At 41.3% G+C, this 16471-nt stretch overlaps 1 protein-coding gene across 4 annotated transcripts in view; it reads right to left on the bottom strand.

The window, feature by feature from the left end:
- The window catches only part of LRRC8B (leucine rich repeat containing 8 family member B), a 51786-nt gene that overhangs the window by 2943 nt on the left and 32372 nt on the right, over positions 1-16471 (bottom strand). For 3 of the 4 annotated variants that reach the window (XM_008074177.2, XM_008074176.2, XM_008074179.2), the window contains 2 exons: positions 14169-14269; positions 9064-11228 (listed from right to left, as the gene is read on the bottom strand). In XM_008074177.2, the coding sequence (XP_008072368.1) occupies positions 9064-11202 (2139 nt within the window). In that variant the 5' untranslated portion in view covers positions 11203-11228; positions 14169-14269. Of the gene's footprint in view, positions 1-9063; positions 11256-14168; positions 14270-16471 lie in introns of those variants that run through there. The other variant, XM_021707061.1, reaches the window with a different exon arrangement.

The raw sequence follows: 16471 nt of genomic DNA, 5'->3' as shown, positions 1-16471 counted from the left end.
TTTTTTTTTTTTTTTTTGAATTGGAGTTTCACTCTGTTGCCCAGACTGGAGTGCAGTGGCATGCTCACAGCTACCACAGCCTCGACCTGCTGGGCTCAGGCGATTCTTCCACCTCAGTCTTCCAAGTAGCTGAAACTACAGGCATGTGCCACCACGCCTGGCTAATTTTTTGATTTCTTGTAGAGACGAGGTCTTGCCAAATTGCCCAGGCTGGTCTCGAATCCCTGGGTTTAGGCAATAATTTTGCCTCTGCCAAAGTTCTGAGATTACAGGTGTGAGTCACAATGCTTGGCTATATTCTTTATATAAGCTAAAAAAATGACTAAACTGGGCCAGGCATGGCAGCTCGTGCCTGTAATCTCAGCATGTGTGTGTGCTCAACTTCTTCTCTGGAGGTCTTTCCTCAATAAACCCTGTATCATATAGGCCCTGTGACTCCCTTAGAAATTCACATACGGCCAGGCACAGTGGCAAATGCCTGTAATCCCCTCACTTTGGGAGGCTGAGGTGGAAAGATTGCTTGCGCCCAGGAGTTCGAGACCAGCCTGGTCAACATAGTGAGGCCTTGTCTCTACAAAAAAATTTAAAAATTAGCCGTGTGTGGTGCCACAGGCCTATACTTCCAGCTACTCAGAAGGCTGAGATGGACGGATCACCTGAGCCCAGGAGGTTGAGGCTGCAGTGAGCTGTGATTGCACCACCGCACTCCAGTCTGGGTCACAGAATGAAACCCCGATTCAAAGGAAAGGAAGGAAAGAAGGAGCAGGGAAGGAAGGAAGTTTACAAACAACTGACTTGTCATATTGGGGAGCAGTCAAGTTGAGCACTTAAGAGTTGACCTAATTTGCAGGCTGTTTATCGTATTTAAGATTATCTCTCCACGTTAAGAATTATTTAATTGAAACCATGCCAAAGAGCAGAAAGAAGGGTAAATACTCAGGTGTGTGTGTATGGAGAGGGGAATGAAGTATACGTTTGAGAGGTGGAGGTGAGAGGATTGTCTGAGCCCGTGGGTCCAAGTCCAGCCTGGGCAACATGGTGAGACCTCATCTTTACAATAAATCAAAAAATTAGCTGGGCATGGTGGTGCATGCCTATAATTCCAGCCTCTTGGAAGGCTGAAGTGGAAGGATCGCCTGAACCCAGCAGGTCAATATGTGATGGCCATGAGCAGCGTGTCACTGCCCTCTAGCCTGGGTGACAGGGTGAGACTGTCATTCAAAAAAAAAAAAAAAAAGACCAAATTGCATTAAAAATGCTAACTTCATTGGAAATTTTCCTCTCTTACATCACCACCTCCTTTCTTACACACACACATTCAGTGCCGGATTCCTTGAAAATAAATCTGATGATCACCATTGCCAAGGTCAACATTCAATGTAGATCATCACTGTACACCAAAATACCAGGTATAAACAAAGGAAAAAGATCTTCCCTTTAATTTCATTCCCTTCTCAAGAGCAAGTGCTAACCTATATATATGTAGATTTTAATACTGAGAGATGAGGCAGAGAGAGGAGAGACATAATTAATGCCACCCCTTTCTTAAGCAACCCCTTCTGCTCAGAATATCTGCAGCTTAGAAGCAGGGTCAGTGATGTCCAAGTGGAGGAAAAAATCAGTCTTGTGCAGTGTGTTCAGTGTTAAGAGTGCCTATTGGTGCCTACTCAAGACTTTAGCAAACTAGCTAGAAAGAAATTATCTTGGCTCAGTTGTATTCAGTAAGTATGTGCTGAGTGTCTCCTGATATGCCCGGCTCCCTGCTAGGTGCTGGGAATAAAGTACTGAGCGAGACAGGTGGCCTCTAAGAACTTTAGCCTAATGCAGACTACCATGGACATCTCAGCCTCGACACTGCTGACATTTGAGAGAGGAAAACTCCTCCTGTGGGACTTTTATGGTGTAGGATGCTTATTTTTTTTTTTTTAGTAGGCGTTTCACTCTGTCGCCCAGGCTGGAGTGCAGTGGCACGCTCATGGTCACCACAGCCTCGACCTGCTGGGCTCAGGCGATCCCTCTGCCTTAGGCTTCCAAGTACCTGGAACTACAGGAATGCGCCACCACGCCCAGCTAATTTTTTGATTTATTGTAGAGACAAGGTCTCACCAAGTTGTCCAGGCTGGTCTTGAACCCCTGGACTCAGGCAGCCCTCTCACCTCCGCCTCCCAAAGTGCTGGAATTACAGGCGTGAGCCATCGCATATGGCAGGATGTTTCTTTTTAATTATATTTTATAAAATAACATTTTCTTTTTAAAAATAGGTCTTTATTTTATTTTATATGCTCAGGCTGATCTTGAACTCCTGGCTTCAAGCAATTCTTCAGCCTTGGCCTTGCAATGTGTTTGAATTACAGGCGTGAGCCACCACTTCCCCTCCTCAGCTGTGACAACCAAAAGTCTCTGCAGACAAATGCCCTTTGAGGGGCAAAATCATTCCCGGGTGAGAAGCCCTGATCTCATGGAAAAGAGAAACATTAGACAATTACACAATTAGTCTGTAATGGGTGGTACGAAGAAGTGTGTCCTAACCAGAGGGACACGCATCAGGGAATCTTACATGCCCCTTCAATCAACTTCAGATTCCCAGCACATACCTTGCTTAGCTGGGCTGACTTCCTGGGTGATTACCCTGAAGATACTGCCCTCACACTCCTTTCTGACTATCAGTACTCCCATGTTCCCACCAATCTTCTTTCAAATCTCGAAATTTGTGATTTCAGCAGCCTTCTCAGCGCCCAACAGAGGAGAGGGATTTTACAAAGTCATGGGAGCGAGCCTCTGAGTTAGCCCCTCCACACTGCTGCTGTGAAAGTGAGTCAAGGGTGACGGCTGGCATGACCCGCCTGTGTGCTGACTGTCCATCTCAGGGGCTGTGTCCCCGTGTCAGTGCCTAGCTGGGGCACAAGGCCTTAACTCACCTACTCTCATTCTATTTTCCTCAAGGAAGCTGGGAGCTTTGTTAAAGACTCAAGATTTCCTTCAACTCAGCAATTTTATCCTGAAAAATCAACTTACAGCTTTAAAAATAGTTCGCCTTAAACGCTTACAAGAAGACCAAATGCATTTTGCCTGGGTCAACACATTTATAAAAATGTTAACATTTATTTATAACAGATTCATTTAGCGTGCCTTTTCTTAGACTGCATGACACGTAAACCAGAGAGCAAACAAATTACCTTTAGTGGACCACTGATTTCTTCTCAAAAACCAATGGAGAATTTACAGACTATACCGGGATGATAAACTGTATAAATAGAATGGCTTTATAGAATAAGCTATAACATATAATACATGCATATATAAACTACATAATAAACTATAAAATAAAAGGGGGAAACGCTGTGGCCACATAATAACTATATCCTAGAATTCTCTGGCAAAAAATGTCTTCAGCAAAATTGACTGGAACCCCTCAGCACAGGATGATTCTCTTTTTATGCATTGATAATTAAGTACCTCACTGTTTCCCAGAGGTTGGGACCTTACTTCAGAAACCTCAATGTCTTTAATTTTTCTTTTTTTTCCTGGCCAATGACACATGCTATCTCAGGACATGCTAACCAAACCCATAAAGTTCAGTGGGTGTGAAAAGTGGGAGAAAAGGTAGCAGGATTATGGTAGCACTGATTGTGTTAGAGAAACACAAGGACTGGAAAAGGACAGAAATAGGTCTGCTCAAATCTGACAAGCTACTCCAGTTGACACCCAGTAGACTATATAAAGTCTAATCATTTCAAGAAACAAGGCTGAATGTTTCCATTTCTAAGTAGTGATTCCAAAAACAACAGGGACTGTGACACAAATTATCTTCAGAAAGAATTTCTAACATTATTCATTTTCTGCCCAGAAGTCTTCCAGCTCATATAAGAAATCAATGCACAGTGTGAAAGCTGGAAGACCCAGGTAGAAACTGGAGTGGTTTGTAAGATTTGGGCAAACCTCATTCAGTCCTTTCCCATACCTTTTGCTTCTCCTTCACAGTCAATGCCACCGTAATCCAATCACCTTTTGGCAGTGGTTAGGCACGGATCCTACCTCCTCTTCCCCCACCTTCCACACCCATCCCCACACACATACCACTGTTTGCCAGGTAACATCACTTGGGTTGATGCACTGGAGAACAGCAGAATAGGAGCTGGCATACTCCTACTCCGTCACCAGGAGGCTTTGGACCTCAGGTGAGTTGCTCTGAGCCTCAGTTTCAGTATCAGGAAAATGAAGGCAGTCAACTAGAGTAGGCACCAGTCACGCTTTTCTCTAAAGGACTGGAAGAGTATGTAATTTAAGCTTTGTGAACCAAGAGGCAAAACTGAAACTGTTGTAGAGGTCCTTGTATAATGAGAGGAAAAATATTCCATACATTTTTAAGAAATGAAACTCAAAACATAACAACAATTGAGCATAATTATTTGTAATACAGGCCAGCTAATGAAACACATGGAATTTATTCATGGGCACTGAGATTTGAATTTCATGTAATTTTCAAGTGTCACAAGATAGTCTTTTGATTTTTTTTTTCCTCCCAACCATTTGAAAATGTAAAAACCATTCTTTGCTTGGGCCATATAAAAACAGGCTGTGGGTGGACCTGACCCTAGGCTCTAGTTTGTCGACTTCTGAGCTAGATGACTCACAGTGTTCCTTTCAAATATGAGTCTTTGTCTCTTGTTTTCAATCTATATTCCTACTTATAAATCATAACTGATAAAACCTTCCCATGGAGCTTTGTTTCTTGGTTGTCCTCTCCCAACCCTTCTATGTGCTACAGAATCTCTTATGAAGGTACGAGAGTTCAGGTTAACTAGCACTTCCAAGCTCAAGTCTCACTCTAATCACTAGCCAATGAATCAAACACGAACTTGACTTCCAGGTGCACCCTATTCTGACCCACCTTGCTAAATAAATCCTCATGTCTCTAATTACACCTGAGCCATGCTTATTGCAATCGTCTGTGCATGATCTTTTTTTTTTTTTTTTTAACCTTTCCTTAATCCAGTTCTTTAGGGTGTGTTTCAAGGAATGCAAGAGTTATTATAAACAAAGGTGTCTTGCTCAAACACCTTTGAAAATATTGCAAACCATCTCTCTCGGAGAAGCACAATGCATATTCATATATTAAAGGCTCTGAGGAATCCTGCAGCAAATGTATGATTAAAAGAAACATTTATTTAATGTTTTTCTTGAAGACATCTATTATTATCCTGCAGAAAGCACTCTGAAGTGCCCTCTCAGTGAGTTAGTATCACCTGAGGGACTGACCGACATCCTTTTATGTTAAGGAAGTTCCCTACCTTATGACTCTTGGTGGGTAGCAGAGCTCATGTCCCACTAGAGAAGTCAACACCACCAGACTCCCAGCTCCATTACAGCTACTGTGTGGGCATTCATAAGCTGTGCCAATCAGGTGGCTCAGACTTGAACTTTGAGTTGGGGCTAAGGTCACAAATAAGTGGAAACAAAGAAGAACCTATTTTGTGGGCAGGCGAGGACCACAACATCCGCAATGTAGAGTTTTCAGGGGCTGAACTGGTGCCCCGTGCTGGAATGGCCCGAGGTAGGGTACCCTCACCATTTTGCTTTTGCACTATGATTCTGGCTAAAGCTCTGGTCCTCACTGTTGTCTGATTTACTTTGTGCCTGACTGTTTTCCAAGCTGGGTTTTATAGCCTTTTCAGGGGTAATATGAGATACTCAACATCCTTTTAATAAAGGTCTTTTCTGCTTAGCTTAAGAGTTAGTACTTGTTGCCTCCTTCTACAAACCTGATGCCTATCCAAGTTTTGAGAAGCTTAAAAGCATTCTTTTAGGAATCTTTACAAACTGCCATTCCAAATGGACTAAATGGCTTGGGTTTCTGAGTATACATGCACACCTAAATTTATTTATACATCCAATGTGATGTTTTATTTTCTAACTTTTATAAAAATCTTGGTCTAACTCAGAATCATGAGACTCTCAAGGTTAGAAGAAACCTTGAAATTAGTTAAATCCCCACATGAGTTAATCCCCTGCTGGCTGTCTACTGAGTTGGTTCCAGTTTCTTCATACTGTTGCTACACAGTCCTTTCACAGAGCCTCTTTGACCCTAAGTTTTGAGGAGAGTGATCTTCACTCTTTCAAAGGTGTCTTGTTCATCGTTTTGGCTCTAAAGATGCTCAGCAACTGTTTCTTCAGGTTTCTGAGAGCACCCACTCAAAGATACCATTCTATAAAGTAACTTAAGCATAAGATTTTCACATGCCACAAAGTATTTTTCCTCATTTAAGAACAGATGTATTGACAATCACACCTAGTCTCTCTTTCACATATGGTCAAGGAGTCAGTAAACTCGGTGTCAAAAGTACCAATGATCTTAAGGGTTCGTCACATTAACCTAACAAAAACATTAACCTGCTCATACATTTTTGTTTGTTTTTTTGAGTTGGCGTCTCACTCTGTCACCCAGGCTGGAGTGCAGTGGCATGCTCACTGCCACTGCAGCCTCAACCTGCTGGGCTCAGGTAATCCTTCTACCTCAGCCTTCCAAGAAGCTGGAACTGCAGGCACGTACCACCATACCTGGCTAATTTTTTGCTTTATTGTAGAGATGGGTATCACCAGCTTGTCCAGGCTGGTCTCGCACTCCTGGGCCCAAGCAATCCTCTCACCTTGGCTTCCCAAAGTGCTGAGTCACCACGCCTGGCCTTGCTCAGATATTTAAATAATGCATGGCCAGCTAACAATTTAATCAGCTGCAAAATTTCAAAAGTCCATGTAGTGATTTAACTGTGTAACAGCTTAGTGGAACCAATGCCTTTCAAAATTATTATTTATTAGTTCTTATTATAGACTTAACCACAGAAAAAAATGTGACCAAAATATCAGTATCAATCAACTGCCTAATTAAACAGCACTAATGAGAAACTTCTAGATCTGTGCAGTACTAGGCCAGCATCATCAGCTTCGCCTGGGGACTTTTTTAGAAATGCAAATTCTTCAGTACTATATCTGACTTACTGGATCAGAAACCCAGGGGCAGGGATAGGGTGAGGGGAAAGGGGGTGCAGTGTGGGGAGGGGGTGATAGCAATCTGTGTTTCAACAAGTCCTTCAGGTAATCCTGATGCACATTGCTAGTCTAGATTGATCTAAATATAGTTTCAAAATCTGGTATTTCTTTAAGACCTGAAGAGGTCTCATTTGTCCTAGAATGGGCTCTCTCTTCTTATATATGAATAAAGTCTCAGAGTTCTAAAAATCAGCATAAATTTCATCACCAAATTTTCTAATATTTCTCTAACATCTGTTTTTCAAAAATATTATCTGATGACTAGTATATTTATTAGCCAACACCAAGTTCATAGCTATATTTAGCATAAAATATGAAAGAAAAAAAATCTAGGAGATAATACATTTTGGGGTGGGGTAGGAAAAAATAGAGGTGTCCATTTTCTTTCTTTTTTACTTTTGATTCAGGATCTTACTCTGTCACCTCAACTGGAGTGCAGTGGCACAATCACAGCAATCGATCTCTTGGGCTCAGACAATCCTTCTCCCTCAGTCTTCTGAATAGCTGAGACTACAGGCGTGCGTCATCACGCTCGGCTAATTTTTCTATTTTTTTGTAGACACGAGGTCTCTCTATGTTGTAAAAATTGGTCTTGAACTCTTGGGCTCAAGCAATCCTCCCACTTTGGCCTCCCAAGGTGCTAGGATTACAGGCATGAGGCACTGTGCCTGGCCAGCAATGCCCATTTTCAAGTAGAGGAAGATGAGTTTCATCCCTTCGAAGACTTGATTTCTGACAGTTTTGTTTTCTCATGTTTTGGTGAAGTTAAGTTTTCCTTAACTTGGCTGTACTGTTGCAAATTATGGTTCATTTTTTTTTTTTTTTTTGAGTTGGAGTCTCACTCTGTCGCCCAGACTGGAGTGCAGTGGCTGCTCGCGGCCTCCGCTGCCTCGACCTGCTGGGCTCCGGCGATCCTTCTTCCTCAGCCTTCCAAGTAGCTGAAACTACAGGCGTGCTACCACGCCTGGCTAATTTTTGATTTATTGTAGAGATGAAGTCTCGCCAAGTTGCCCAGGTGGGTCTCGAACCTGCGGGTTCAGGCAATCCACTCACCTCAGCCTCCCAAGGCGCGGGATTACAGGCTGAGCCACCGAGCCCGGCTTGTGGTTCATTTTTAAGCATGGATGCTGGAAAAAGCTTCTATGAAGACCTAGTGTTGCATTATAGAGGCAGGCTGTTCCTTTTGAATTGCCTTTCTAGACATGCATGCAGATTTCAAGTCTTTTTTCCTGCATCACAAAAGGACTTATGAATAATTCATAATCTCAGCGTTTTTAAACAAAAAGTTATTCTATTATGACAGATGTGGAAAGCTGAAAAGTTCTATCAAACTTTTTTTCTGAGTTGGAGTCTCACTCTGTTGCCCAGGCTGAAGTGCAGTGGCATACTCATGGCCACCGCAGCCTTGACCTGCTGGGCTCAGGCGATCCTTCCACCTTCAGCCTTTCAAGTAGCTGGAACTACAGGTGCATGCCACCATGCCCAGCTAACTTTTCGATTTATTGTAGAGACGAGGTCTCGCAAATTGCCCATGCTGGTCTCGAACTTCTGGACTCAGGCAATCCTCTCGCCTTGGCCTCCCAAAGTGCTGGGATTACAGGCTTGAGCCACTGTGCCCGGCCTTATCAAACTTTTTAAAGACCTAACACTTTTATAAAACAAACTGTAAGCTCTACTATGACTAATTAATTAGTTTAAAACACATTGACATGATGTTTATGTAGAAAATGGGGAAAGAGAATAAAGAAAGCATTTGTTGAGCAACTATTATGTGCCAGGAATTGTGCCAAATGCTTGAATTTTTTTCCCCATAAAATTCCCATGACAACTTGCAAGTTAGATTAAAAACTGATACTCAGTATTTTGGTAATTTGTCCAAGATCACATCGGATTTGGCTCAGCTCAGAGAACACATACTATGACTTAAAGTCCGTTTTCTTTCCCTACATTACACACTACAGGCATAGCAGATACTCAAAAGACTAACGGAATAAAGGAAAGAATGGGTTGACTTACATTGTTGTTGGTTACAGCAAAGTACTGCAAATTACTCAGATACTGGATTTCTTCTGGAATGAAGGTCAGGTGATTATAGCTTAGATCCAAATAATGCAGTTTGGTGCATAGAAAAAGCTGTAAGGGCAGATTCTCAATATTATTGTGGTCCAAAGAGAGCTGCTCTAGGTTAGATAGTGCCCCGATTTGTGCGGGAATATATGCAATGTTATTATGCCATAACTTTAAGCAGGAAAGATTTTGAAGATGCTGAAAGCTAATGATCTCTTCCACAGTTTTAAGGTTATTTTCCTTTAAGTCCAACTCATGCAAATTGTTCAGGCTGAAAATGGAGTGTGGAATGCGTTCTAGGTCACAGCTGATCAGTTCTAGGCTTTTCAGATTAACCATCTTTTTTAAGTTGTTCAACACAACCAGTTTGCTTCCCTCGTTATCAAGGGACAACTTCTGCAGGGAAGGCAGAAGGTCTGTAACGACCTGTGGGATCCGGGAGAGGCTGCTCTTTAAGTAGAGGGTCCTCAGATTTTTTAAGTCCTGAAAGCCCTCCAACTGCGTGGTGGTCAACTGCTCGGGTAGAACACAGCCTGACAGATAAAGTTCCTTGAGGTTCTTCAGATGAAATACCCAGCGTGGGATTTTTCCCATTTCAGTAAATTTCAGTCGGAGGATTTTTAAGTTCTCCTCTAGAAAGGCCAGTGCGGGATGGTCTACTATCAGAGATGAATGATACACATGGAGTTCCTTTAGGTTGACCAGCTGTGAGACTGTGGAAGGCAGTTTCACCTCTGGGATAAGCTCCAGGCTTAGCACTTCCATTTCAGTTAACTCGAAGACATTGTCTGGAAGACCGCTGAGCATGAAAAGATGCAGTTCTGTCTTGTCCTGGGAATTCTTCACAAGCTTACTTTTCAGTTTCTCCACTGTCCATTCGTTATTGAGGTTGATCTGTTTCAGCTTGTTCTCACTGACCTCTGACAAGAATATGGAGAAACGTTTGGAATAAAGAGGATCGTACTGATCAGCCAGGTGAAGGATAAAGGCAAAGTCATTCTTGACATCAGGGATGTCACTGTAGTTGCTTTTTTCTCTTAACGCCTCAAAGGAGTATTGCTTCAGGGAACTCCTCAGCATCCACCACAAGCTGTAGGAGGAGGTCAGACCATAGAGTATAACCAAAATGACATAAAATGAAGCCAGGACCTTAAATATTTCTGCCAAGGAGTAGACACACTGGTAGCGTTTATATCCTGTAAAAGCCTGCACATCAACTGAACAGTCGATTTCAAGAGTGATGTAGGTTAAAAAATATGGGACGTAAGTTATGATGAGGACAAACAAAATGACTTTGACTATTATCTGCTTCAGATACACCCTATAAATGATGTCCTTCTGCTCCACGTGCATGCGGAACCTTTTCACTTTTTCAAAGATGGCTTTGGCCTGTTCGCCCTCCTTCTTGTCCAGGACACTAGAAGTTGGGCTTTCTATGCCAGCTGGCTCTAAGCCCGGCTGCGGGTAGGGCAATGACTGCTTGTTGGAATCAATGTCAGCTGAACATCCTGAGGATGAAAGCAAAATCTTGGACTTGGAGAGTTTCAGGGGTCTCCCGGATTGCTCAGCCACAGTTTCCGACAGGGCACGGGTGGTCCATGGAGAATCAAAGCACTTGTGAAGGATGGCCACAAAATGCTCGAGCCTGGAACTGGTACTGGGGTAGTGAAGCCAAAAGTTGCTGCAGGCTGCAAAGATGAGCGTGTGCAAGAGCACCAGGTAGGGAAAAAACTTTGCAAACCAATGGAGCTGCTTCTCGTAACAGACAGCATCTATATAGGAGTACTGTTGCCGGTGGAGGTCATTCTGGATTCGGAGGGGGAGTGGAAGTGGTGTCCCGGGGTGAGAGGATGTGTTCATGCTGGCTTTCAGGATGTCCCAAGGCACGGCACAGTGATTGTCAAACTCCACTTTGCATGGAAGACAGCACAGAACCCTGCTTTGTGTAAGCTGGAGAGCTCCAGCCAGCACGGCCACCAGCAGCATGATCAGGGTGATGTAATACCAGAAGACGTCCCACCATGGTTTCAAGATGTGATAAGAAGACTGAGCGTCTGCTAAACATTTTAGCTCTGTTAGTGTAATCATGGCTTTCCCTTGTAAGAGTGCAGAAACTGGAAGAGGAAAATAAAAGAAACATTACTGAAACAAGTACCCAAATAAACATTTAACGCTAATGCCTGAACATATATACCCTGGCCAAGTAGGATTTAGCTCAGACTTAAAACCCAGGAGGCAGGGTTGATCAAGGAGCACATGAGTCTTCTGGTTTCATCTGAAACCACAGGTCATTCCAACTCAGCACTGTTAAGTCTTTTAGATGGGGCACCATATGACAATAGCCAGACTCAATCTGTAAAGAAACTTGGAGAGAGCCCTTGATGCAATTATCTGGTTACTTCCTCTATCTCAATTCCAGGCTGGACTATTAAAAACCAGGAGCCAGTTTTTCTTCAACTGACATTGAAAAAACTTGTTCTTATGTTACTAATTTCTAAAAGTCCCATTTATACCCTCCAAAATGTCTGAATAAGCTCCTTTCCACATCCTGCCCTGTGTCTGCAGCATCAGTTACAGGCTGAGAGTTGTTTCAATCACAAGGAGCCTTTTGAGCAAGCTCTGCTTTATACACCTTATCTCTTAGGCTTAGTGAGATCTATGATTCTGTGCCCAAAACAAACCATCACTGAATGTATTATTCCCTTCCCCTCAAGCTCTCACTTCATCATTTAAGTATATGAATATTTTTAAGCTTTGGATATTTAAGAGTTGGAAAACAACAGTAATGGCTTAAAAAAGGATAAGGAAGAAAAACTCTGTTGGAATAAATGGTCCGTTATGGGGGATTAAATTTAATGTTGTGATGGCAAAGTAGTAAGAGGATAAATGATTAAGGCGTATTTTATTATTAAATTATTTTTACCTTCAGAAAAACAAGTCAATGTTGTATTTCCATACTGAAAAGTATTCAAACATCATTCCTGAGAATTTTTCTCTATGTTTAGTTTTACAGACATCAAGTATTTTAAGATTGCTAACTAGTAAAATCCAGATTACCTATAAGATGGCACAGAGTAAGATAAAAGGAAATACATGGATCTTAGAAAATATATATATATATATATTTTTTTGAGTTGGCGTCTCACTCCGTCGCCCAGACTGGAGTGCAGTGGCCACCGCAGCCTCGACCTGCTGGGCTCCAGCTTCCGCCCTCAGCCTTCCTAGCAGCCGGAACTACAGGCGTGCGCTACCACGTCAGGCTGATTTTTGATTTATTATAGAGATGAGGTCTCGCCAAGTTGCCCAGGCGGGTCTCAAACCCGCGGGCTCAGGCAATCGACTCACCTCAGCCTCCCAAAGGACGGGATTACAGGCTGAGCCACCAAGCCCGGCCAGAAAATATCTATTAAGAAAAAAGAAAAATGGCTGGGTATAGTGCAGTGGCTCACTCCTTGGGAGGCTGAGGTGGATCACTTGAGTCCAGGAAGTTCGAGACTAGCTTGGACAACATGGTCAAACCCCAACTCTACTAAACCAAACCAAACCAAACCAAACAAAAACAAAAACAAAAAACAAACAAACAAACAAAAAACAGGAAGAAGAAAAAATCATGATAGCATAACCAACCTTTGCTGGTAGTCCAGCTCTAACCTGTGCCCGAGGGCTTTTCCTGGTCTATCGTGAGTCTGAAGTCTTATCATCTATCCTGGGCTTGAGTTTCTCTCTAGATACTTTAGTACTGATAACACCTCCAAGGAAAGTTGTTTTTGTCTGATCAGTCCTCCCTCTGGAGACTGGTATCCTGTCCTGAACCCCAATATCCCATTACAGAGGCCCTGCTCCCCGTTAATAAGTATCTTCTCTTTTGCTGGTCATCCTCAGCATATTCCTGACCATTTGACACCAAATCCTATAGCTTCTTCATGCTCTCCTGCCTGGTAGGGCATCCCACACATGATCTCTGGTTTTAATTGCTGAACTGAAGCACCACCTTTTGCGTGTATCCTCTTCTCTGGTCATCACATATTATATAGATTCAACTTTCTCCTAGGACCTGAGACTTGATTATATAACTCTCCAGAGCATTCCTTCTTTACTCTAATTTAATGGATCTATTTCTAACTCTCAAGTCCTCTCATTCTGCCTCACCCCACTGCCTCACATAATTGTGTTTCAAGGTAAGACAGAAACCAAAATGAGAGGATTACATTTGACAAATAGAAAGTCCTGGACTTAGACCCGAAAATACCATAAATATGAAGTGGGGGAGGCGGCAGAAAACAATGCTGGATGAAATAACATGTGACAAACACTTAAGGTTACACATTGACATACATGGATACTTTCAGCTAATCACATGATAGCTATTATGCTAAAATACTGATTATAACCTTTGGCCATATTAATAAGTGAATTCAGATAAGGGGCAACAGTCCTTCTGTGCCTGCTTGGTGAGATCACAACTAGAACCCAATGCTCAGTTACAGGTTAAGGATGAAAAAAACCAAACCAAAACAAAATAAAAAAACAATCAGGGGTTACAGTCCACAAACCATTTCCTACAGAGGAAAACAGGTAATTAACAATATTCAGCTGAGATAAAAGACTACTAGGTGAACCTGAGAATTTATCTTTACATTTCTGTGCCTCCTGGATAAGATAATAAAGTGTACTTGTTCCTGCGGTACAACTAGGTAGGTGGAAGTTTTAGAAAGTCATATTTTGATACAATCGATGCTGGAACATCATTCAATGGCCGCTCTGTGAAACAGTTCAGCTCCCTGTCCTGGGCATGGTCTAGATAAATAAAATGATCATCCATCAGGGATATTGCAAGTGAATTTCTTGTAATGGATAAAGACGTCATTCTCCAAGCACATCATTTTATTTGTCCTCTCAAAAGTCCTGAGAGTTAAATTCATTTAAGATATGCAAATCAAATTGCATAAGAATGAAGACAACGATAAGGGTATTTGACAGGAGTGAGTATCTAGTCAACAAAGAATACAAGCCAACATTGACCAAAATAATGTACTTTAAATATTTATACTTACTATAATTAAAAAATGAATCAAATAAATCAGCTACGCTTCAATCAGGAGGTCTACACCTTTTGAAGTTTCTTAGACACACCATCTCTGTGCTTGTCTTCATTCTATGAGAAAGCATAAATATCGTGAAATAGCTATAGTCATTCAGACAACAACAAAATTGAAGACACTGTCTCCAGAGACTCTCACCATCATAAGACACGGTATGGCAAATAGATTTTCATTAGGTGAGTTTACTTTTCACACTGGGGCACATTCTGGCAAAGCTGTATCTACAGGACTCTACCCACCGTCATCAAACCATACCACCCACTCCCTAAACTCCTTTTCAATTACAGAGAAGTTTCTATAGAAATTTAGATACAACATATTTTAAAATTCTACATCGACAACACTGAGATGAACACTTAGTTTTTTCTAAGTAGTCTACATATGTTCATTTCTCTCACTCAGTCTTCATACACAGTTGTTCTTATTTGCATTTATCAGATGGCTTGTCAAGCCATGTAATTTCTGTACCCTTATTTAAAACCACATATCTATCCAAATGAGAAGGCTCAGTGCTCCTAAAATTTAGCCCACCAATTTCATTAGACAAAGTGACAGGTTAATATACTTTTTCAGACATAGCTAAAAAAATCTGGTTAAAATTTCCTGAAATTATGTTAAACCATAGCTACTCTTTACATTAAACATTTTAAACTTACTTGCTAATAAAAGGCATTCTCAACATATATATTCAGTCATTTATGATTGTTAAATTACATATATACTGGTAAGTTTGAACTATGAGAACATTCTGAAATGCTAGAATTTCTTTTTTGAGTGTAAAAATTCTATTTTTTTTAGTGTCTATGAACCTCAAAAAATTTGCTGGGGAGATTTTTATATTTTCCCTGTAAATACATCCTTTTTGAAATGTATTAAGTACTTGAAATTCAGCTAAGAGTACTGACCCCAAATTATATTTAAGATATTTTTAGTCATAACCTTGTAACCTTGTCATTTCAAATACCAAAAGTTGGACATGTCTGAAATTTACTTGGGGTCTCCCAGGTCATGTACAAAGCCTATTTTATAATTAATCACCATCCAGCATCAAATTGTTTTGCAGGTTAGAAAGCACAGTTAGTATGTATAACAAGATGGCTGTGTGCTAATTCAAAATTACATGCTACTGCTGGAGTATGAGATGTTTCTCCTTTACCATTCACAAGCCTTTATAAAAGGCTACAACATTTAATACACGACTGCATTTATGTGCCTTGAGCATGATAAAGACATCTGATGTGCGAAACACTTTACATTTTCTTCCACAGCACTGGGTCTGAAACATGCCAGGAAAGAATTTATTGCATAATTCCAGAACACTGCTTGGCCATCATGATCCTTCTTATACAACAGTTTCCTTTAAATATTACAAATGTATCTCCTACTTTTTATTTATTTGAGTTGGAGTCTCACTCTGTTGTCTGGGCAGGAGTGCAGTGGCATGCTCACAGCCACCGCAGCCTCGACCCGTTGGGCTCAGGCTATCCTTCCACCTCAGTCTTCCAAGTAAGTTACAACTGGAACCAAAGGCACGTGTCACAACACCTGGATAATTTTTTGATTTATTGTAGGAAAGAGGTCTTGCCAAGTTGCCCATGCTGGTCTCGAAGCCCTGTGCTAAGGTAATCCTCTGCCTCCCCAGATGTTGGGATTACAGGCATGAGCCACCATGCCTGGTGGATTTATTATTAATAATTTTTAATTTACATTAACTTGTTCTATACATACAAGATGTATAGTTGTCCTCATATTTCATGCACATGGAAAATAAGGCAGGCCCAAAGAATTTACCTGGCCCAACACCAGCAAGAAATAAAGTTACAACTGGAACCTATGTCATCAGATTCAAATCCTAACCTCATCCACACCAGATCATATGGCCTCAGTTAATCCAATTAACTATGCCATGGTCTCAGTTCTCTCAAAGGCTGACAAAAAAATATTTAGCTCTCTTTCCCAACTCACCCCAATGTCTGTGTTATAACTGGGTTCTATTATAATATTTTTGAATTGGATGTAAATGGAGTTTTCTGCAATGTCTTCAGTTACATATTATATAATCTATGTTCTCAGCTAAACATTTTTCTACAAAATAGTTTTACTGAACTAAGATGATATTTAAATATATAGCATCTGGACTTAAGGATACATGAAAAGGCTCAATGATGCCAATTTGTCTAATTGAAGTGTTTTACTGGAGAGTCAGAATATAAATGTTGCTATATCTTTTAGTACTGTTTATGTGTCCAGGAAAT

Source organism: Carlito syrichta, unplaced genomic scaffold (assembly GCF_000164805.1).
Source record: "Carlito syrichta isolate Samal-C Ts95f unplaced genomic scaffold, Tarsius_syrichta-2.0.1 Scaffold316362, whole genome shotgun sequence".
Taxonomy (NCBI): domain Eukaryota; kingdom Metazoa; phylum Chordata; class Mammalia; order Primates; family Tarsiidae; genus Carlito; species Carlito syrichta.
This window is presented reverse-complemented; position numbering and strand designations above follow the sequence as displayed.